The sequence below is a fragment of the Plecotus auritus genome (genome assembly GCF_963455305.1).
Source record: "Plecotus auritus genome assembly, chromosome: 7".
NCBI classification, from domain to species: domain Eukaryota; kingdom Metazoa; phylum Chordata; class Mammalia; order Chiroptera; family Vespertilionidae; genus Plecotus; species Plecotus auritus.
This window is the reverse complement of record NC_137774.1, coordinates 21,378,667-21,402,159: the sequence shown is the minus strand read 5'-3', so window position 1 is coordinate 21,402,159 and position 23,493 is coordinate 21,378,667. Positions and strand designations below refer to the sequence as shown.

Below are 23,493 nucleotides of genomic sequence, written 5' to 3'. Positions count from 1 at the left end.
TGCCATCCAGGGTCAGAGAGAAGGTGCACTTGGGGCCAAGGCTGCCTGGTCAGGAGAACGGGATCCTGTGGCTGCCAAGGGTGAGCAGGGATGTGCAGGGTCATAGCCTGAAAAGGGCGCGGCGACTGAGCGCGGGGGTGGCCTGGTTGGCTCTGAGCAGACAGAGCTAACGTCACTTCCTCGGAGGGGGCCCTGGCCCGTAGCTGGAATGCAAAGGCCCAGGCTGGACAGGACCTAGGAGCCCAGGAAGGACAGGAATCTGCCAGAGCTCAGGCTGGGAACGACCTGGGCTGCAATGTTCCCAGCGGCCACAAGATGGCGATGGAGCGCTGTAAGCATCTGTCTCCATTCAGGAAGTATTTCTAGATTCATTATATTTCTTGACAAAGCCCCAGCTCTTATTTTTAAAAGCACAGGTGATTAATGTGGCTACATTGAGACACAGGTTATGCTCCCATCACAGTAATTTTATTACAGTGGTGACAATGAGACCTGTAACATTTTTTTTAAAAAAAAAAGCACAGGTGAGGAACATTTCTGTGAAGTGAATGTTTGCCTGTCCTGGACTCGGGTGAGCCTGGGCTAAGGTGTCGGGCCCTGCAGTGAGGGGCGGGCAGAGCCAGGCTGGGACCCTCCCGGTACACAGCGCCTGCGTTTGTGAAAAAATCTTGTGTAAATCATTTTAAAGAAGCTTGGGGCAGTCACTGTTTAAAGGAACAGTGTAAATAATTCTACAGGCGACTTCCCTGTTATTTGACCTCTTCTCTGGCTGGTTGACTTAACAGGACCTAGATAAGCTTTCCCGTGTCAGTTCTCAGGCTGGCAGCCTGGCCTTTCCCACCAGAACATCCCACTCCGAATCCTCAGCCCTGGGCCTCTTGACCCTAGTGAGGTGAGGCCGCCCAGCAAGCACCAGGCAGTGCTGGGGGCAGACCTTGCCAGGGACCGCCAGGACAAGGGGCCAGCGGGGAGCTCGTCAGGAGAGGGCTGGGCCACCTGGAGTACCTGGAGCAATCTTAGCGCAAAAGGAACAAGTTCAAGGTCTAAGGAAGGCTTGGGGCTTCCCTCCAGGAAGTAGATTAAAGCAAAGTGGACCCGCCCACCTCACCCCACCCTCTCCTCCAGGGCCAAACCCTGACCACAGGAATTTCTTGCCTGACTAGGAGTCTCCAGACTAAAATTTGGAGCTTCCAAAACATTGTTCTTTCCCGTGATGGGTATGTTCAGTGTCTGGCCAGACCTGAGGCTCAGTATCACACATGGAACTCCAGATAAGAAATTGTTTCAGGATTCCAATTTCAGAATGCCAAAAGTTACCCTTTTTTCTCCTTTCTGTAAATCTAACATTCTGTAAAGGGTGTTGGCTTAATTTGATGACTTACGGTAATTTGTGTCTGCTTTGTACATATTCTTTTGTCTATTTCCAAATCCCATAAAAGGGCTACTGAGAGTTCGTTGTCTTTTTTGTGGGATTGGAAAAAGTCACACTCACTGGAGGGAAAAATTTCTATGTGTTATAAATTTTATTACTTAATGAACTCTTGATTTGTTTGATGAATTTCTTATGTGGATTTTACAGAAAACAGGTTATTTTCCTTGCAAAACTGATAAGTTTTCTTTGTCAGATAAGAGGAGTTATGTAACCCATCCTGTTTGCCTTTTTGCCTTGGCTTCCAGGAAGCTCAGAGTTAAATGTAATGAACCATCTTGTGTGTGTGTGTGTATTTAATGATTTTATTTTTGTGAGAGGAAGGGAGAGAGAGAGAGAGACATCGATTTGTTGTCCACTCATGTATGCAGTCATTGGTTGATTCTTGTATGTGCCCTGACCAGAGATCAGACAACCTTGGCATATAGGGACGAAGCTCTAACCAACTGAGCTACCTGGCCAGGGTGTAATAATCTGTCTTGTAATTGTCAGTGCTAATGGCCTCCCGTTCTCTTACCATTATCCTCTAAATTTTCTTGTTTTATTACTGTGTGTGTGTGTGTGTGTGTGTGTGTGTGTGTGTGTTTTCTGATTCTAAACTGATCTTTGTGAAAGCAGGCTAGTCTCCCTCGGGGACTTATCCAGTTGAAAGTTGTAAATAAAAATGATTCCCAAGGAAGAAGTTCAAGTGCGACTCCTTCAAACCTGAGGGCAGCACAAACTGATTCAAAGACACAATGTAGAGAGAGGGTGACAGCAGCTGCTTAAGCAGCAGCGTGAGAAAGCCCATCCCTCACCCTGCTCTTCGCTCCCGCCTGGCCAAGGCTCTGTCCCTGTGTCTCCCTGCTACCGAGAGAGAACTCGGTGTTCTCCGAGGGAGAGTGCTGTTTTATTTGACTTATGACACAACAGCCTTGAGGACAGACAGCTCAGGCAAAACACTGCAGTCACATCCGTAGCTGTGGCCACAGACACACCCAGATCCAGATTCCTGTGCGGCTCTGCCACTGGCTTGAGAAAGTCGCTGAACTTCCCTGGGCCTCTAGCGAGCTCCTCACCCGTAAACGAAGGGGGTGGTGGTGAGAAAGGGGACGTGGAATTAGATATTCATCCAACCGCTAACGGAGGGGTGGTGTTTACATTTAAAAAACAAAGAAGAAATTACAAAGAAAGAAGCTGAACAGGTGTTTGTTAGAAAGAAATACACCTACTAGCAACAAGGGGGCAAAGGAGCAGTTTTAGCAGCAAAGAAATGCAGAGGAAGCCAGCAATGCAGCGCCATCTGTTAGTCAAGGAAATAAACAAAACACATTTCTAAATGCCCAATATCGGCAGCTCCACGGTGGAACTTTCTGCACAGCGCGCTCAGGGAAAATCAATGCCATCCTTCAGAAAGCCATTCAGAGAGGGCTGTGCGGAGCGTTGTCAGAGTATTTATAACTGTGGCCTAGAAATTCTACTTCTGGGACCCCATGCTATGAAAATAATCCAAAACAGGGAAAAGCTCCTTGCAGGAAGGTGTTCATGGGGAGGCTGTTGATGCTCTTTAAAATGGAATTAGTATAAATACCTGATAGCACAGGTGCCTCGGTTACCTTACTTGATAAAACAAGATATAAAATGTGTGGACGCACTAATTACTACCACTTCTACGCACGTGATGGTAGTTTAGGTATGTATGAGACTTCCAGGGATTGCAATGAAATACAATAGTGGTTGTGTTCGGATGGCAAGAAAACTTGCGTTTTTTAACCTCTTGTTTTTCAAAATCACAATGTTCTGGTATTTTTCTAATGGAGAAAATACATAGCTTTTAAAAATATGTTGTTACTGATTTTAGAGAGAGAAGAAGGGAGAGGATGAGAGTAAAATTGATGAGAAACATTGATTGGCTGCCTCCGGCACACAACCCCCCTTCCCGCTTTCTGGGGATCTAGCGTGCCCTGGCCAGGAATAGAACCATAGAACAGGGGACCTCCCGGTGCATGGGACAATGCTCAACCAACTGAGCCGCACCAGCCAGGGCATAGCTTTTATTTTAAAGGACCATAAAAGAAAAAAGGTGGGTTAGATATGTTTCCCGGGTGGTTAGGTTCATGCTAAAGAAGAAGGCTGGGGTGGTGTCCTCCAGAAGATTGCTATCTGTTTACACAGCCAGGTAAAGGACATCTAAAAATAATATCTATTAATGTGATGTAATGATTAATAATTTAATAAAGGAAAGGCCATTTTAACACCAAAAAGTAGGATGGACCAATTTCGCTATCATATCCTCAGTTCTTCGTTTTGCTGAGGACCTGTGGACCCCTGGGTGGGGCTCTGGTTCCTTCTCCCCAATGAGCCCGGCCAGGGCCCTCGCCCCCAGCCCCAGCCACCCTAACCCTGGCCTCTGGGCAGCGGCCCCAGCCAGGGCCCTCGCCCCCAGCCCCAGCCCCCCTAACCCTGGCCTCTGGGCCGCGGCCCCAGCCATCGTTCCCAAAGGCAGCACAGAGGAGGTCTCAGTGCCATTTTCAGGTCTTCAGAGAGTGATGCTGGTTCTTTCTTTAAAAAAAATTTTTATTTTTTGAGAGAGAAAGGGAAAGGGAGAGAGAGATAGAAACAGCAATAAAGAGATTATCATTGATCGGCTGCCCCCTATACGCCGATTGAGGACCGAGCCTGCAACCCAGGCATGTGCCTGGTCCATCGGCCGATGCTGGTTAAGTGGGAGCTCCGGTTTTCGGTCCTTTATATCATCGGCGGTTCATCAAACCCGAGGCTGAGGGGAGACACCTGCTGACGAGGGTGTCGTCACCCAGCCCAGTGGAGTGTGCCATCTCTCCTCTGTGCCACGGTTGTCTGAGTATTTCATAGTTTTAGACAAATTGGGTCAAAATCATTCCCCACTAAGAGGTCAATATCCCCACCCCCTGAGCTTCACAGGACCATGGTGGGACCGCACCATCGGGCCACACCTGCTCAGGGCGCTGAGAGGAGACACCTGGGCCCCTTTCCCAGTTCCCTCTAAGCACCTGGTGGGCCGTGGACGAGGGTGAGCCGACGGCCGGAAGGGCAGCACTTACCCTGCCTTCTTGGGCAAAGTCCTCGCTCGCCCGGGGGTGGGAGGTCTGCTCCGTCTTCTCCATAAAGCGTCCCCGTCGTCCTCGTGACCTCGGGGGTCCTTGACCCAGGCGTGCAGGCAGCACCACGGGCTTTGCAGAAGCAGAGCCCGAGACTCTAATTCTAGATCCCGGTGGGGTCTGGGTTTTCTGAAATACTTGCAGGTGATTCCATCGCCTGACAGGCTTGAGAACAGCCACAGTAAGGTCTCGGGGCAGGTTCTGATGGGCCCGAGGGGTGTGCGTGAGGGCCCAGGTGGGACTCTGTATTTGTTCATTTAATAGCCTACGTGGGCCTGGCCGGAGGGCCTCGTTGGTTGAGCATCGTCCTGTGCGTGGAAAAGCTGCCAATTCGCTTCGAGGTCAGGGCACATATAGGGCAACCGATCGATGTTTCTCTCTCTCCCTCCTAAGCATGTCCTCGGGTGAGGATTAAAATAACACCAGTGAGCACATTTTATTCCCCCGACCCTGTGAGCGCTCATTCTGGTTTATGGCCTCAGGGGCGCTCGCCCAGGGGCCTCCGTGACACACCCTGTGTCGGGAAGGGTTGCCTCCGCATGGATCTGTCTTGTGAACCCCGGGCTGTAGGGTGGGTCCGCCCAGATCAGCCGGTTGGGGAGTGCCTTCCTGGGGCGCTGCCTGGGCCTCCGGTCCCCGCCCTGCCCTCAGGGGTCCTCAGTGCAGAGCAGGTGAGCTGGGGTGTCACTCATCCTTTTTTCTGGCTGTCAAAGGTGCAGATAATTAATAAGAAGCTGGATCTTAGCAACGTCCAGTCCAAGTGTGGCTCAAAGGATAATATCAAACACGTGCCCGGAGGCGGCAGTGTGAGTACCTCACACGTTCCCGGCGCCCGACTGGGGTCTGGTGCTGAAGGAGTGGCATGCGTGTGTGCCCCTGTGAGACATTGCATAGAATAAACCGTCCTCAGGCTCCGTGTCCAGGTCTCGGAGGGGTGCCCAGCACCTGGGGGTCCCCGGCCTGCACAGGCAGCTTAGGGAAGATGGCTGGTCTTTCCCTGGCCCATACCTGGAAGTGGGGTCCTCACAGCCTTCACACCCACCGTGACCCCACTCACCGCCCAGCACGGGCTCCCGGGAGCCCCGCAGCCCAGCCCCTCCGAGGTTGGGCTGAAGTGGCAGCACCTGGCTCTGTCACTGCCTCCCCATCATCTGGGCAGGTCCACTTCGAGTGGTTCCACTGTGGACAGCTGGCCCTGCTCTGACAAGTGGACACAAAGGTCGTACTGTTCTACCTCAGAGCAAGCCAAGTCCGGTGTCTGGTCTCATTTGTCTCCTGGGGGTGAGCCGTGCCTCGGCCTCTGGCTCACGTTCAAACCAGCTCCACCCCCGGCAGAGTGCCCAACAGAAGGCACCAGGGGACCACCTGCAGCCCCGGCAGAGGAACGCCGCGTTGGGCCCCTTTGATTCTTTATTGTATTTGCTTTGGGCCCTTTTAAACGCATCCCCACTGCATGTGTCCCGAGACCTGGGGCTGCACCCTCACCTCCCCACTTGGCCAGCTCTGCTGCTGCCCTCCTGGCTGTCCTTTGTGGGTGCAAACCCATCGTCCTGAGGCTCCCCCACTGCCCCTGCCTAACACAGGGAGAGCAGGAGGTTCGAGACCCCTGAGGTCCACTCCTGGGGAGAGGAGGTTTCTGAGAGCAGGCACCCGCTCCTGGCTGGCAGCCGAGGATGGCAGCAATGCCCCCAGGGGCTGTCTCTCCAGAAAGTGCCCAGGCTGGGCCGCCCGTCTTCTGGATCCAGCCGAGGGTTTATTCTTGCAATGTGCCGCTGCCTCCGCCCTGCGCGCTGTCCCGGCTCTGCCCAGCCCCGCTGTCCGGGATGGGGCGCTCACCACGCGGCTGCTGCATGGCGCTCCTGAACGCTTCCTCACCAGTGCTGCTGTCTCCCCAGTCCCTGCTCTGCTGCCCGGCCACCCACCCCGCCTGGCCGGGTCACGGGTCACGTTGCTGTTCTAGCTCTGCCTCCCGGCTCTCTGGCTTTGCTGTAGACTGCTCTCGGCCAGAGGAAGAGGCATGTGTTTTCCGGTTTAACTCGTGTCTGGTCAGCTGGTGGGAGGCCGTGCTGGTGAGGCTGAGCCGGGGTCCTGCAGGCGGAGTGGGGAGGAGAGGGTACATCCCACTGCTGCCGCAGTCACAGAACATCGAGGAACCTCCTCGGGGCGCCTCCCGGCTGTCCCGCACTCCCCGCGGGCCTGTGACCTAGCAGAGAACCGTGGGCGACCCGGGCTGGCCCAGGCCCTGTGCTTGGCCCGCGCCTGAGGCTTGTTTGCAGGAGGAGCCTTCGAAGAAAGCTCGTTTGGAGGAAGGTGGCCGCACAATGTCAGCCTCAGGTGATTCGGGGGCCCTGGACCCCCAGCCTGGGCTCCGGCCTCTGGCCTGCCCTCCACTCTTCAGTCTGGAGGTGGCTGCCCATCTAGACTGTAGGGAAGAGCAGGAAGCCGGGGTCACCCCGTCCCTTCCACCTCCCTCCCGCCGGCACGAGTCCCCAAAGCTCCTTGACCACCTCCTGGGTGCCCACCCAGAGCCCAGCTCCCTCCCAGGCCTGTTCTCAGAATCATTCATGACCCACCCCCTCACGGTGCAGGCTGCCAGCCCTGTGCCTCCCACCCCACACCACACACGGGGCACACAGCCCTGGCCCACCTGTCGGCCTCAATCAACTCTCCATTGACTAGGGGCACGCACCAGGATGGTTCTGAGTAACTGAGATAACTGGGGTTGTTCCAGATGATTCTGACTAAGGAGAAACCTCTCCTTTTTTCCTGGTGTCCCTGGTTAAACCCATCCTCAGGCACGAGGCCATCTCCCTCGGGTAACCTCCTCCAGGCAGGGAGCGGGAGTCCCCTGGGTGACGCCTCCTGCACCCTCTGGTGACCTCACACAAGGTCACTGCTGGGAATAGTCCCTCAGTGACCATCTGGGGACCCCTCACAGCCATGGCTTTGTGGGACTTCCTCCAGAAGCCTCCTGGGGAGCCCCCTCAGGAAAGCCGGTTCTTGGGCTGAGATCAGTACAGGGGCCACCGTCCCCCTCGGGAGGATGTCAGTGTGGCTTGACCACAGGGTGGGCTGGGGCAAGTGGAAGCCCTGGACCTCGGGCGGGTGTGTGTCCGAGTCTGCTCTCTGAGACGCTAACCCTGGGGGTGTCTGCTGGGCCGCCTGTTCCCCCGCCAGTGTCATTTTCCAGGACACTCAGGCGCCAACTGCCTCTTCTGGGTCTCCCCACGGCTCTGGGTGCTGCTCACTGACCGTCATTGCTCTTGCTGTGGGTGTGCTGGGGTTTCTGGAAGCTTCTCCTGAGAGAAAGCCCCCTCTCTACCCCCGCGGCCCTCTCCTCTTTGAGGCCCAGCAGATACGCTCTCCGCTTTTCCAATGCTGCACACTGGGTCACATTGTCCTCACTGAATGTGATGTCTGTGTCACGTCAGGAGTGACTGCTTTACGTGTGTTTGCTAAGCAAATGGCATGGGCCCTGCACAGGGACAGACGCAGGATCCTGTTTTCCCCGAGGGTCCTTGTCCTGGGGACTGGAGCGTCTTCAGCCCCCAGTCACTTGTGCAGACGCGGCTCCCTGGGGGTAGGGTTGGCAGAATTCCAACCCAACATTTCCACCCGGGCTGGGTGAGTGCCTTGGGCAGACAGGAAGCCTGGTCCAGCAGCGCCTGGCTCTCACAGCTGCTTCTCACTGTGCTCCACCCGTAAATAATCCTATTTATTCTTTGCCCACCCCTCTCACCTCCAGGTGCAAATAGTCTACAAACCCGTGGACCTGAGCAAGGTGACCTCCAAGTGTGGTTCATTAGGCAACATCCATCACAAGCCAGGTAGCCTTGGCGAGCTCGGGGCAGGGTCTGGGGTGGGCTGGGCTGGGCTGGGCTCGGTGGTGCCTGCTCCCGAGGGGGCTGGGAAGCAGCGATGGGATGGGCCATGGAGAGTGTTGAGGGTGGAAGGGGATGTCCTATCTCATTCCTGAGCAGGGAGGGCAGATGCTGATCCTACACCCTAGCTAGCCCGTGGCTCGTGGTGCTCCACGCAGGCTGTACGTGGGGCCTCGAGAGCTGGGGAGCAGCCTGGCCTGGCCCCCGAAGCGTGGCTCTATGGATGTCCCAGCTTGGTCCCCAGCCAACATGGGGGACATTCACCAACTGCACAAACTGCAAGGTAGAACCCTAGGCCATTGCTGTGTCTCCTCTGTGACTTTGTTTGAACAGAAAATGATACTGTTGGCGCTTTCCCATCCCCCCTCCCTCGCTCCCCTCCCAAAGAAACCAGTGAGACCCATAGAGCTTGCTGCGATGCTGCAAAGGTTGTACACCTGTGATGTCCAAGGTCGAGGCCACTGACCACGTGTGGCTGTTGAGCATATGAAACGTGGCTAGGGCAGTTGAAGAGCTGAATTTTATTAAAATTTAAAAGTACATTTGCACGATGGAATACTGCTCAGCCATAAAAAAGAAGGAAATCTTACCCTTTGCAACAATATGGATGGACCTGGAGAGCATTATGCTAAGGGAAATAAGCCAGTCAGAGAAAGACAAATACCATATGATTTCACTTACATGTGAACTCTAATGAGCAAAATAACAAACAAAATAGAAACAGAGGCATAGATACATGGAACAGACTGACAGCTGTCAGAGGAGGGGGTTAGGGGGGCTGGATGAAAAATGTGAAGGAGCCCTAACTGGTTTGGCTCAGTGGATAGAGCATCAGCCTGTAGACTAAAGGGTCCCAGGTTCAATTCCGGTCAAGGGCATGTACCTTGGTTGCGGGCATATCCCCAGTGGGGGGTGTGCAGGAGGCAGCTGATCGATGTTTCTCATCAATGCTTCTAATTCTCTATACCTATCCCTTCCTCTCTGTAAAAAATCAATAAAATATATTTTTTAAAAAAAGATTAAAAAAATGTGAAGGAGTTAAGAAAAAATATATATATATATTAGTATATATAAATAATAAAATGCTAATATGAAAATTGTCCCTACAGTTCAACCAACCGGGAGTTAGATGTGCGCTGACCACCAGGGGTTGGTGCGGAACATGGTGGGCATTGGTGATGGGGCAGGTGCTGGGGGGGAAGGGAGGCCCCCCTCCCCAGCCGGTAGCCGCTAGGAACCCTACCCGTGCACGATTTCATGCACCGGGCTTCTAGTATATATATATATAACACACAGACACAGACAACAGTATAGTGATAGCCAGAGGGAAAGGGAGGGGAGGTGGAAGTGGGCAAAGTGGGGGGGGGTGACAAATGTGAACAAAGAGACTTGACTTTGAGCGATGAGTACACGATGCAGTGTGCACTTGAAACCTGTATGGTTTTATGAACCAATGTGACCCCAATAAATTCAATGAAAAACCCACCAATTTAAGTGGCCATGTGGCTGGTGGTTACCATGTGGGACAACACAGTGTTAGATTCCAGCTCCCGCCTGGTTCAGAGTGGGGCTCCGCCGTGGCCAGGCTCTCAGGGCAGAGATGCCTGCGGAGCCAGTCCTGTGGGGAGAGAGGCTGTCAGAGCCTCGTGCAGAATGTCCCCTTGTTTGCTGGCTCCCTTGGACATTTTGTGGGTGTTTCCCTCCCAGGGAAAACGACCCTCCACTGGTGTCACCCCACTGGGAGCAGCTTTCTTGGGTGGCTTTGTCCTACCCAAGCAAGTAATGTCCAGTTGACCCTTGAACAACGTGGGGGGTCGGGTGCCAACCACTGTGCAGTCAAAAACACATGCAGTTAGTTAGCACCTATTTTGCGTGTCCTGTGTATTAAATACTGTATTATCACAATGAAGTAAACTACAGAAAAGAAAACGTCACGAAGAAATTCATACAGAACAGACACAATATTTATTGAAAAAAATCTTCGTATAAGCGGACCATGCAGTTGTTCAAGGGTCAGCTGTCATTACTCTCCCCCTCAGACCATGTCTCCGCCTTGGGTGTGGGTGGCATCGAGTGTCTAAGGAGGCAGGAGGGCCAGGGCCCTTCTTTATTTGGGGTGCCTTTTGCCTTCAGTTGAATTCCAAGGTCTTGCAGGGCTGCAGCTTCCAGGATGTTGACACAGAACGACTTCCCTCTCTGGAAGCCATCCAGTTTAGAACTGGGAGTAACTTCTCCCAGACCTCTGCATTATCTACGGAGGAAGAGTTTTCTGAGTAAATATTTGATGCATACCTTGATTAGAGAGATGAAGCAAACTGTTTCCAAGCCCTTTGGAAGGACTGACTGGTGCCCCAGCTACTTTCTAAGTGAAGGCGAGTCCTCGCTGCTCCCAGAGGTCGGTGTTCCTGGGAATGACTCTCGAAACCACACTAATTCGAGGCGCTGTGTGTGCTGTGTTCCAGGAGGCGGCCAGGTGGAAGTCAAATCCGAGAAGCTGGACTTCAAGGACAGGGTCCAGTCGAAGATCGGGTCTCTGGATAATATCACCCACGTCCCTGGGGGAGGGAATAAAAAGGTAAAGAGGGCAGGGCCGGGGGGAGGCTGTTCATCACCTCGGCCGCGGACAAGACTGGCCCAGGCTTCCAGGGGAGGAAGCTGGAGGCCCCGCGGGGCCTGGCGTGATCTGGTCCTCAGCAGCCACCTGGGGGCCCCACCCTGGAGATTCCGGCTGGTCTCAGGTGTGGTCTGGACACCCGGAGGTTTTAAGACATGGCCCGTGGTGAGATCCCAAAGGTTGGCGACCGCTGCTTTAGTGCAAATGTGAGAGCTGCTGTCCAAGGCCCCGTGGTTGCCAAGCAGCCACAGAAGGCAGCAGCCATCCCAAAGCCAGCACAGGGCACCAAAACAAGTCAGGGGGACATAACCTCACTTTCTAGACGGGTCACCAGGCAGTTGGAGCAAAACAGTGATGGTGAAATCCAGACTTCAGCCAAGCCGCTGCCGGGCGTGTCCACGGGGAGGCTGCTGAACAGGGACTGTGGCAGTCCGGCCGTTTCTGTCTCTGGGTCTTGCCTGAGTTCCCTTCAGTTTGGGGCAGTGGTCGGCAAACTCATCAGTCAACAGAGCCAAATATCAACAGTACGACTGAAATTTCTTTTGAGAGCCACATTTTTTAAACTTAAACTTCTTCTAACGCCACTTCTTCAAAATAGACTCGCCCAGGCCGTGGTATTTTGTGGAAGAGCCACACTCAAGGGGCCAAAGAGCCGCATGTGGCTTGCGAGCTGCAGTTTGCCGACCACGGGTTTGGGCATTTGGGGACATCACTAGGACACTGTCATTTTTTCTCAAGAACAAAGCTTTTACAAAACATGAATGATTTTATCAAAACTTATGTGAAAAAGGCCCTTCAAATACAGAAATATGGAAGGGACTCTGGTCAAAGCGGTGGCCCAAATGAACAAAATCAGTGCACACATGGCTTCGGTGGGAGCCTGGTCTCTCTCCAGCCACACACGCGAGCCCATGCGGTAGGGGCCCTTCACCTGGGCCCACGGCCTCCTGCAATTGAATGGAGAAACGCTGTGCCTTTATGGTGTTATCAGACCCTCAGAGCAGTCCTAGGACCCCCGAGAGGCTGAGAATCACTGTGTCCATCACTTCAGGGCTCATCAGGAATCACCGTGCTACCTGCCTCTCAGGCTAACGCTTCCTGCGTTTCCCAGGTACCACGGGCGCTCTGCCCTCCGGGGCTGTCATTTCTCTACTTTTATAAAAGGGCTTTATCACACCCATCAGTGCTGCCCACATTGCTGCCACCTCCTGACTCATTAGTCCCTGGCAAAGGGGAGGGGTGTACGTGGCTCATGGCAGGACAGAGGTGGCTCTGGGGACGTCCCTTAATCTTCTCCAGCAGACTTCAGCACTTGCATTGCAACTGGGCGGCATGTGCACGCCTTAGGACCTGCTAGCAACTCCACTTGTAGGACACGCCTCCACGGTGTGAAATGTGTGTTCAAGGTCATCCCAGGTTATTCACACACAGCAGTCTTCGTCACAGCAAAAGCCTGGAACAGCTGAAATACCCACCCCCAGGGGAGCAGATACACGTGGGTACATCCGCCCTGGTGGAATGCCAGGCAGCCATGGGCAAGCCCGAGGGAACTAGTGCTGATAGCAGAAGGTTTAAGTCTACAAAGTAGAGAGCAAAGTACAGTGCATATTGTCACATATGTATTAAAATAGGCACACATATTTTTTACGCGTTCACACATAACGCCTGTGCGGGATATCTCTGTGAGGGTCCACAAGACACTTAGGACGGCCACTGCCTCTGGAGAGGGGAACAGGGTCGCCGGGAGGCAGGAGGGAAGAACTGCACAAGTGTTTGCTATTGGAAATGATGAAACCACAGCTACCACCGCTTCATCGGGCCTCCCCACCCGGGCCAGGTTGGCAGAGCTGGTGCCCCTTCTCCAGCTCTTCCTCTCAGCCTCCCTCCCCTCCTGTCTCGCAGATCGAAACCCACAAGCTGACCTTCCGTGAGAACGCCAAAGCCAAGACGGACCACGGGGCGGAGATCGTGTACAAGTCGCCCGTGGTGTCCGGGGACACGTCTCCGCGGCACCTCAGTAACGTGTCCTCCACAGGCAGCATCGACATGGTAGACTCGCCCCAGCTCGCCACGCTAGCTGACGAAGTGTCCGCCTCCCTGGCCAAGCAGGGTTTGTGATCAGGCCCCCGGGGCGGTCAATAATCGTGGAGAGAAGAGAGTGAGAGTGTGGAAATAAAAAAGAATAATGACCTGGCCCCTCGCCCTCTGCCCCCCAGCTGCTCCTCACAGATCGGGTAATAGGTTATCACTTAACCTGCTTTTGTGGCTCGGCTCTGGCTCGGGACTTCAAAATCAGTGATGGGAATAAGAGCCAATTCCATCTTTCCAAATTGATGGGTGGGCTAAGAATAATAAAATGTTTTTAAAAACACGTTAAAGATGGCCACACCCAACATTTCCTTGGGCAATTCCGTTTGATTCTTTTTTCCCCCTCTGAGTAGAAGAGGAATAAAGTCAGGCTCTGAAAGGTGCTTCTGGGGGTTTTCAGGGGACTGGGGGCGCCCTCTGGCCCCATCCTGGGGATGTCACAGAGGCTGTGGCAGCAACAAAGGATTCACAACTTGGTATGTTGGTGTGAGCTGGACAGGTGGGGGTGGGGGGAGACACAGGAGAGGCTGAGGCAGCAGGTGGGCAGGGGAGTGGGAGAGAGGGAGGAGGGAGGCGGGCGGTAAGAGCATGAGGGAGAGGACACCTGCTCCCTATGGAAGGGCAGCAGGGAGCACAAGCAGCCTCCACTGGGGCCTCCTGCGGTTGGTGGCCGGGGTCTGTGCAGGTGGGTGTGCCTCCCTCACGGGCAGGGCAGGGCAGGGCAGGGCAGGGCAGGCAGCCTGTGGAAAAGGGCTCCAGTCCCTCCCACCTGCCTGGCAGGAGAAGGCTGGCTGGCGGGAGGGGGGCAGCCTGTGTGTGACTTCCTTAGGGAAGACACCTCGGGCCTCTGTCCCCAGGGGTGGGGCGGGGCGGGGCGGTCCTGACCGAGGGGCTTCCCTCCACCCCACGGAGACCCTGTTCAGTTGCGTTCTGAAGGTTGGAAGTGCAGCCACGATTTTGGCCACCTCACTGATCTGGGACTTTAGGGCTAACCAGTTCTCTTGTAAGGACCTGTGCCTCTTGTGGGACACCCGCCTGTTCCCAAGCCTGGGCCACTGGCATCTCTAGAGTGTGCGGGGAGCAGGAGGGGGTCCTGAGCCTCCTGTTCCTCCCACCCCACTGCAGCCAGCTGCCTGCCCCCACCACACCCTGTGTCTGCTGGGTGGAGCCCAGTCACTGCCTGTATCCCTCATTATGTCACACTGTCCCTCGTCCCCAGCCTCACCACCCCCTTCTCAGTAATTCACATTGTTTGGATGTGGGAGGCACCTACTCTTAACTAAGGGGTGAAATCAAGGGAAGGCAAAGTCCGGGCACAAGGCGGGACCTCAGTTTCTAGGACTAAGTTACACTCATCCAACTGGCCTGTCCCTCATGATGAACCCGATGACCTGACCTCCCATCAAGATGTGGGGCTTGGCAAGGCCAGGGTGGGGCTCAGCAGTGACCCTGGATGTTGGCTTGGAGAGCCTTTTCCTCCCAGAAGACCAGCCCCTTCCTGTGTTGAGCTGCAGCAGGTTGGGTGGCCTGGTTGTCAGAGATGGCACCAGGATAGGCAGGCCCCCGGGGAGGGACCACGTTCCCTGTCCCTCACTTCCATGCCAGCCTGTGACTGCCAGCCTCAAGAGAGCCCCACGCTGCTCAGCCTCAAGTGCATATAATCAGCCCTCCAGACCCCCACAAAGGGACACGCCCACTTGGAAATGGTTCTCCCCGTCCCAGCTGGAAGCAATGCTGTCTGTCCACTGGAGCAGCTGAACATATACATAGATGTCGCCTTTCCCTCCCCGTCTGCACCTGTTGCGTTGTCGTCAGATTTGTCTGTTTATGTTTGGATTCACCGAGTGACTATGATAGTGAAAAGAAAAGAAAAAGAAAAAAAAAAAAAGGACGCATGTATCTTGAAATGCTTGTAAGGAGGTTTCTAACCCACCCAGTGGGGGTCCTGGATTGCTCTCCCCTGTGCTGGGACTCCAGGCCAGTGTGGCTCTCCCCTGCTTGGCCTCCAGAGAGGTTTCCTTCAGCATCTGGGACCAACAGAGCACAGATTCTGACACCGGAGGACCCTCAGCTGGAAGGCCTGAGGCACAGGATGAGGACCAAGAAAGCTGGTGCCCCTCCTCATCCCGGGCTCCCATTTGCCGGGCAGAGCTGTGTCTTGGGCTGGCTTGGCTTGCAGTGTGAAAACGCCCTCTCTGGCCACAGCCTGGAGAAGCCCCACAGCAGCCCTGCATCACCAGGAAGATGAAGCCAGTGCCAGCTGGGGGAAGGTCCCAGGGCCTTACCACCACAGCTGCCTGGCAGAGGAAGGATGACGCGCGGGAGACACCATTCCCGAAGCCTGGCCAGAGCCCCCGCGGACCTTGCAGGACTCCATCTGCTGCCTCGGGGAAAGGGAAGCAGCCTCTGTGGAAATTGCTGCTTAAGTGGTTCTGCCACTTCCAGTTTAGATAGTTGAAGGCAACTGGGCTGGAGGCTTCATTTGCAGTCAGAGCTTCCGGCTGTCCTGGGAGTCCCAGCTGCTCTTCGGGTTCTGAGAAAGAAAAAGGAAATGTGGTTTGAAGGTCGGGTAGCTGTTAGAGACGTGGCCCGTCGTTACTGCCACTAGTGTGCTGCATCTCTTCTGGCTTCCTCTTCCTGTAGCTCCTGTGCCCTGTTCTCTGACACCTGACTCCCAGGGCCCTGGAATCTCCCTGGGAGGGTGGACTACTTGGGTCGGCCTCAGAATTATGGTTTAGGGTGATCAGGTCAGTGTTGGGGAGGAGAGGCAAAGGGGTGCTGGCTTGTGACCTTAAATGAGGACAATCCCCCAGGGCTGAGTTCTCCCCAGTCCCCCTCTCCAGTCCATGTCCCTTGGGTGGGCTAGGTATGCTCTATGCCTGGTTCCTTCAAGCTCTCCGTTCTACCCATAGTTCCATTTAAATTGACTTCAATGGTGAGACTGTATCCTGTTTGCGAATGCTTGTTGTGCTATAGGGGTTGGGGGGAGGAACCTGTAAGATAGTTACCATGGGCAAGGGGAAGTCTTGGAGTACTGCAGTTAAACCTCGTTGTAACCCTTTTCCTCACCATTTCAGCCGCATTTGCTAGAGGTCCTGGGGGTGCCGCCTTTTCACTGACTGGATTCCCAAGTGCAGTCAGTAGCTGCCAGCTGCTTCCCATGTCCTTCCCAGCCAGGTGCAGGCGGTGAGGCTTGTGGAGGAATCTGGAGATGTGGTTGCTCTGGTCTCTTGCCGGGCCCCAAGCCCACAATCGTGCCTCCCACAGACCCTGGCAAACTTTCCTGTAAGCCGTGGGCACCTGTGTGTCACTTTTCCCACTGACTCCGGACACGCAGCCTGTATCTAGCAGCTGCCAAGATCTTTCCCTTCACCCTCTTTTATCTTTGTCCCCCAAGGAAAGCCAAGAGGCAGGGATGAGGGTAAAGGTGGAGGTCACTGTGTCCCATCTATAGATCCGTAGCTTCATGGGACTTCTGGTTGCTCTTCAGTTTTGAAAAGGGTTATCCTGGGCCCTGACCCAGTCTCACCTCCTAATGGACTTAGCCCATGAATTAGCAGTGTCTGGCAGGACAATTTCTGACACTTGCAAGTCCCATGATTTCTTCAGTAATTTTGAGGGTGGGAGGGGAGGGACATGAAACAATCTTAGCTTAGCTTCCTGTCTGTGAATGTCCATATGGTGTATTGTGTGTTTTAACAAATGATATACAAGGACTGTTGCTGTAAAAGTGAATTTGGAAATAAAGTTATTACTGATTAAATGAGGTCTATGTGCATAAATTCAAAAGACAAAGAAATGATATGGGATGTATGATTTTCAAGTCCTTTCTCTGCTTTGGAAAACTTAGCTCCGAATAGGGAAAGACAATGTTGTTAAAACTGGGCCATGAGCTTTACCAGCTCTCTCTAGGGCCCAGAAAGTGAAAGAAGAGTTCTCAACCTTTTCATTTTCAGTCCAATTGCCTCATTCTGGTGCTCACAACACTCCTGGTCAATACCCTTGGGGCTGACCCATTCTAGTGATTTCAAACCTGAAAAGACTGGGGTTGGTATATGAGACGTTTTCTTCCTTGGAAATTAGCCTCGAGGCCTGGGGCTGAAGCAGAACACCAGCCAATCAGCTGAAGGAATGGCTTAGCTCTCTTGCAGGCCTACAGAGCTGCCTTCCTCCTAGTGCTGGGGAACAGGTCTGCTGAATTAAGACAGGGATACCAGCCAACCCCTAGCAATGTCACAAAAGGAAACAGTAACAAAACAAACCATCATCTTATTGTTTCTCAGTAATAAGTTCAAGGTCTTAACACAGCCCTTAGATTTTCCAACTTTCAAAATATGACTTTGCTCAGCTTTTCCTTAGCCACTGCAGACAGAAGCTTAAGTAGAGATCTTAACTGTAACTACAGGAGCAGCAACAGGGCAGCCACAGAGAAACCCAACCTCGGAACTGCTGCTTTCACGACCAGGATAGGCAGCTCATTGGCTGTTTCAACTTGACTGCCATGAAAAGGAAAAAAACAATAAAGAACCAGGCCCACTCACTTACTCATCTTTATATAAAGAAAATCAAGCACCTAACCTCCTCAAAGATACTATAATCTCAGGTAGCAGGTAAGAAGCAGCTCAGGCTCCATGCAAAGTATATATTCTCATTGGCCCCTACCCTCTTTCTGGTGATCATACGATGACCCTGCGAGGTGCCTGTAAGACAGAATGAAGACATCCCAAAGTCCACAGAAAGTCAGGACACCAGAGAACTGTGCAGCAATACCATGTTCAAGTGTCAAAAAAGGCCCAGCACACAACATTCTGTAACTTTTTTTTATTATTTTTTTCACTTTTTCCTTCCTTTTTTTTAAGCACTAGTCTGTGCTTTGCGAACAGAATCAAGACATTAACAAAGATCAGCTTCTCTGAAGAAAAGCATTTCTATAGAACAAAGACAGCTACATGTTTCGCTGCCAATACACAGCTCAAAGCAGAAAAAGAAAATATTTACAAAATACAAGGTTTTTTTTTCCATTTTTGTTTTTGTTTTTTTTGTTGTTTTTTTTTTTACAATGCTAAAAGGGTTATTCAGAATTTTCAACCTTATAAATAGAAGAAGCACTTTATGCATAGGGATATGGTGCATTATTGTTTTTTTAAAGAAACAATGACAAACCCTTTAACTTGCAAACAGAATCAAAAAGAATCACTAATGTTGAAAATTGTGAAAAAACCCCAACCATTAAGCAGCTTGCTTACTATTTTTATATGATTACAAAATGGGGAAAAAAAAAAAAAAAAGAAGTCCTTATTGCCCCTTTTGGTAATGTGATCATACATGAGACAGGCACAAGGGAGTGATCACGGGAGCGATGGGAGCCACAGCTGGGACCAGACAATGTTCCACAGGAAAGGGAAACTTAAGAGAGGAAGGGCTGAACGGACACCGACAGGGAACTGGAGGGGGAAGGGAACAACTGCATCAGCCGGAGAAAACAGAATCACACAGAAGCAATGGCTGCTCACTCCCAGGCCTCTGGTTTGCAGAGGTGGGAATAGAGGCTAAGCAGTCCTAACTCTAGCTTCATGGGACAGGACAGGGTAGAAAAGTCCAAGTGGAAGAACTGGTGTGCGTGGGTATGAATGTGGCATGGGGCAGCAGACAAGAGGGCACGAAGGGGCATAGGATGGGGACCTGAGCAGCCGCAGCCAGGTTAACTGCAGTTAAGGAGTCAAAACAGAGATGACCAAATGCAGAGGAAACCCCACACCAGTCTCCGCGACCTGGATGACAGGGGAAGTCATTCTAGCTGGCAGTTACAGTGAAGAGGCTCTGGCGCGGTGCTCCAGCACAGATGGCCAAGCGACACCCAGCCAGGAGGGCCGGAGCTGAGCCAAGCCACAGGTGGGAGGGGGAAAGGGTGGGGAGGGGTAAGAGCCCAGAGCAAGCTGCTCTCCCACCCTAACCTAAGGTGGCAATATTGAGCTTGAGCTTTCCATTCCCTCTGCCCACTTGGCTGTTCCACCCTGCCCACAGATGCGAGGGAGAGGTGGTCATCAAACATCGCTAAGTCCAGTGATTCAACAGTGCAGAGAATGTGCCAGGACCAGGCCAGCAGGGTCTTATCCTGAACTTCTGTTTGCCAGCTGGAGGAAGTGCTCAGGTGTGTGACAACAAAACATGGAAACCAAAACCAAAACAAAACAAAAATCAAAATGAGAAAAAAAAAAAAAAGTAGAATCTAAATTCCTTAAATTCACTAAAAACTGTGAAAATTTCCGGCATATGATGTTTGAATATCAAACGCAGAGATTTCTGAAGCTTTAATGCCAATAGTGAGTCTTTAGATTCTCGTATCCCGCTCATCTGTGAGTTGGACGCTGAGCTGTGACTGTTGCTGCTAGATGCCGACTCTTGAGGGGGACAACGGGAGGTGAGGTGGGTGCCACCTCTGTCTCTCGACCAGTCTTGCTGCCTGAGGTGCGCCGAGTGCAGCGAGCTGCCCGTTCCTGCGCATCCAGTTGGTCCTCACACTCTGCCTGGGGACTGTACGCCAGGGGGAAGGTTCGCCGCTCCCATGGCTGGACAGACTGTGGGCAGACAAGTTGCCGTGGTGAGCACCCAGTACCAGCTGCCTCCTGCCCCAAAACATGTGGACTAGAGTCCCTGACCAGTCTCTCTGGAGTTAGTTCCTGGGTGGTTTGGGAAGGCCCCTCACAGAGTGGGCGCCCTTTTAACAATGGTCAGTTCCATTGTGCCTTCAGAAGGTCAATTTCAAGTGCAGCCCCTCCTCCCCTTCACAATGGGAGGGAGTCATGAAATGAAGATCCATCTTCAGCAGTGCTGCCCCTTCCCCATCTCACCCCCATCTGCCAGCCCATGCAAAGGCAGCATCCCTTACCTGCTCATCCAGCCCCAGCTCTGGCGTGGAACAACGGGTGTCGTCACTGGCTAGGTGTCGTAGAGTGTCCCGTGCCACAGGGGTGAGGGGGGCTGAGTGCAGTTCCGGGCTGATGGGGCTCCTAGGGGACTGACCGTGGGAGAACTCCGACAAAGAGTGGCTACTACTGACATCAGGAGAGGGGGGTTGGGGGGTGGAGGGGTTGGCACTGCCCAGCTGGGGGGTTGTCCGGCCGTCTGATGACCTGTAAGACCTGTACACCAAGGAGTGCAAATCTGAGTGCCTGAGTAAAGGGAATTTCTAGTATATTATTGGGGGGGGGGGGGTTTGACTGGGGAGGGGCTGTAGAGGCATGAAAGCAAGTGTCCCACCAGGGAGCCAAGATAGACCGACACCAACAGTTCTTTCCCAGGAACCACAAATCCCTTCATGTCCTCCCACCGCCAAGTACAGAGGTGGCTACACAACATGACATCTAAAACTTGTCATCCCAAGAGAAAGCCAGGGCTGAACAATGCCAGAGCTAATCCCTGCCCAATGCCTAGAATTCACAGGGGAAGGGAAATTAGTTCAGACTCTGAAAATTACAGTCGAAGGAAAAAGCAAAATTGAATCTAAATCCTTCTAGTTGAGAATCCCGAGGGCTTCTGCAACTGTGAATAATAACTGGAGATAAGGTGGGGCAGTTCTTTCGAGCATGACCACAGAACCATGCTCCACTGTCCAAAGGACAGCGTGTGGTGAGGCCTCCGAATGCCAGTCAGCCTGCTTCTCAGGAGACCAGAGTCTGACTGCTTATACTCTCACTGGTTGCAACAAACACCAAGGAACTTCTGTATTCTCGGCTACTGGCAATGGATGAATACGAAGAAGAGCAAAAGCAACTGAGAGGCAGGCAGTGGCAATTCCATGGACACGGCCCAAATTCCCTGTCCCATCACCTGCTGCCCCGCCGCTGGGGTGGCACGCTTGTGGTCCACAGCCACCTAGCCCTCTCCATCTCCTCACATTTGGCATGCAGGGCGGCGAAGGCTGCATCAGACAAGTCCTCGATCTGCAATAGAGCAGCTTCAATGATCAACAATTTCTTCCAGAAAGCTGAGTTTTAGTATGGATAGGTCAATTCTAGAGCCAGCCCCACCCCACACTAGACTCTTCCCCATCGAAACAGGAATGTGAGCTTGCATTTGACTCCACAGGTCTGGATGTGTGCACCCATGTGTATGTATCTTCTTTAAGAGAGAATGGCCATGCCGTTACCTCCTCGTTCTCTTCGTCAGGATTCCCCTTCAGAGACCGAAGATCGACCTCCCGCCAGCTACAAAACCAAGAAGGGACAATCATGAGATGGCAAGTTGCCGGGGCAGGATAAATGTGTCCATGCACCTACGAGTGGCACTGCTTTCTACTGGCAGGCTCTGCCCTCTCAGAGTTTGTCCTCCTTGGCCCTGGAGGCCTCTAAAAGAGGCCCCACACTCAATATTCACACGGGCCATAAAACCAGTGCAGGCCCCGAGACTGACAAAAACAAAGGAACCACCACTATTCAGCACCAGCAGATTGCTACCACATGGGATTGCATATACAGGGTCACCCAATCTTCTGATTTATCAACAAAAGCTAGAAATAAAGATTCATACGTGAAGTCCTGCCTTGATGCTGATGACAAATTCAATATTTTAAAACACATCGTTGTGTCAAACAAAATAATGTCTATCACCACTTTGTGGCCTGTGGTCTGGTTAGACTTATATAATGGAATGAGAGAGAACTAATAATAATTTCACTTCTGTTACACACAACTTCCTCTTAAAGAGAAGACAAAACTCAAAGGTAGGACCCAGAGCTCAGTGACAAGAGACAAAGAAAAAAGGACAGTATGAGGAAGAATAAGGAGAGAAGCCGATTTATTTAGGGCCTCTACCTGGGAGTAAGGATTTCCTTGTATTGCAGTTTCTCTACACGGGTTGTTGCAGCAACAGACATTGGGATGACAATGTTGTTAATGTCAAATGAACTCTCGCCCCTTCTCCTCCTTATTGGCTGCTGTAAGACAAAGGTAAGTTTAAAAGAGAGGCACAATCCTACAAACATCAAAGCATATCCCGGAGACTTAAAACAGGATCACCAATAAACAGGCACCTGAGTCCCACGGGTGAGGGCTGGGAGCAGCTGCTTGCTCTAGGAGATGGTCTCCCATAACAAAGCCCTCAGGAGAAATATTAGGTGGGTCCTGATAAGTACCTTCTGTGCACAAGTCTCACTGTCCACCCTCCCGCTTCATGGGCTCATGTGAAGAGACTTCTGTGAATTTCACAGGGTGGGTATTCTGGGGCCTTGAGTCAGTTGTGGTTCCTATTCCTCCATAAACACCTTTACTACCCTTCCTCCTTACTTGAAAATAATTTTTAATACACATTTTAAATTGATTTTTTTTTTTAGACAAAGAGGAAGAGAGATAGAGACATCAATCAGCTGCTCCTTCACGCCCCCAACCGGGGATCGAGTCTGCAACCCGGGCATGTGCCCTGACTGGAAATTGAACCTGCAACCTCTTGGTGCATGAGAAGGACACCTAATACCAACCGAGCCACTCTGGCCAGGCACCTCTCTCCACTTTAAATCCTCCTTTTTCTGTTCCCCCTTTTTATCCCCACCCATGACTTAGACTCACAGTAGTTCCTAAAAGCAATGCTTAAATCTAGTGGTGACTCTTCGGGTTATAAAGATGATTTCCCTTATCCTGAAAGATGCCCAAAAAATAGGTCCAGTTCAATAGATCATCTAACCTTGAATGTTATGAAATCACCTCCTTCTTATAGATCTGAACTCTTCAGCTAAATCTGAACCCACCATCTGCTCAGTCACTATGTGATTTCCCTCTTTGTGGCTATTATTCTTGGGGGAAAAGCTGAGAGCTTTCTAGATGAGTGAAGAGAAACTGAAGAAGAGGACTGGGTTCTATAGCTCACTCCTGGAAAAGAGAATTTGAGAAGATCAAACTCTTGGGAAAGACTAAGAGGATCCAATGAGAAGGTGGGCACCTACAGCAGCTGGGAGACCAAAGGAGGAATAAAGCCAAAGGGCTTGGTTTCATAGATGGAAGAAAAAGTCCACTAGCTGTTTGTGCCCAGATAGCAAACACCCTACCCTGCCATAGAGACTGGCAATTGAGCTGAGAGAGGCCAGAGGGAAACAGTGGGTGACAAACATGCTGCCGTGGCGACAATACAGCTGGAAACACCTAAGAGACAGCATTCAAACCCAAACCACCATGTGTGCTTGGCCCAGAAGAGGTTAGTGAAAGAAGATGAGGAAGAGATTGTTCCCTACCACTCTACTCTTCCTGGAGGGCGACATATAACTGACTCACCCCATCATTTCAGGACATTCTCAGAGAATGTTGAAAGGCAGTGCACTTCCTGGGCAAGGATTTTAGCTACATTACCTAAAGGTTATCACAATGTCTTTCT

General features: G+C 52.3%; 2 protein-coding genes across 26 annotated transcripts in view; one reads left to right on the top strand and one right to left on the bottom strand.

The window, feature by feature from the left end:
• The window catches only part of MAPT (microtubule associated protein tau), a 78,746-nt gene extending 63,756 nt beyond the window's left edge, over positions 1 to 14,990 (top strand). For 16 of the 23 annotated variants that reach the window (XM_080680705.1, XM_080680711.1, XM_080680710.1 and 13 more), the window contains 4 exons: positions 5,262 to 5,354; positions 8,294 to 8,375; positions 10,892 to 11,004; positions 12,946 to 14,990. In XM_080680705.1, coding sequence (XP_080536831.1) covers positions 5,262 to 5,354; positions 8,294 to 8,375; positions 10,892 to 11,004; positions 12,946 to 13,161 — 504 coding nt within the window. In that variant the 3' untranslated portion in view covers positions 13,162 to 14,990. The remainder of the gene's footprint in view (positions 1 to 5,261; positions 5,355 to 8,293; positions 8,376 to 10,891; positions 11,005 to 12,945) is intronic. The other 7 variants (XM_080680716.1, XM_080680715.1, XM_080680706.1 and 4 more) reach the window with 1 other exon arrangement.
• A 2,997-nt stretch (positions 14,991 to 17,987) lies between these two features.
• Positions 17,988 to 23,493, bottom strand: part of KANSL1 (KAT8 regulatory NSL complex subunit 1) — a 177,045-nt gene continuing 171,539 nt past the window's right edge. For all 3 annotated transcript variants that reach the window (XM_080680385.1, XM_080680383.1, XM_080680384.1), the window contains exons 11-15: positions 21,945 to 22,066; positions 21,281 to 21,338; positions 20,962 to 21,074; positions 20,021 to 20,273; positions 17,988 to 19,709 (exon numbers count right to left, since the gene is read on the bottom strand). In XM_080680385.1, coding sequence (XP_080536511.1) covers positions 19,482 to 19,709; positions 20,021 to 20,273; positions 20,962 to 21,074; positions 21,281 to 21,338; positions 21,945 to 22,066 — 774 coding nt within the window. In that variant the 3' untranslated portion in view covers positions 17,988 to 19,481. The remainder of the gene's footprint in view (positions 19,710 to 20,020; positions 20,274 to 20,961; positions 21,075 to 21,280; positions 21,339 to 21,944; positions 22,067 to 23,493) is intronic.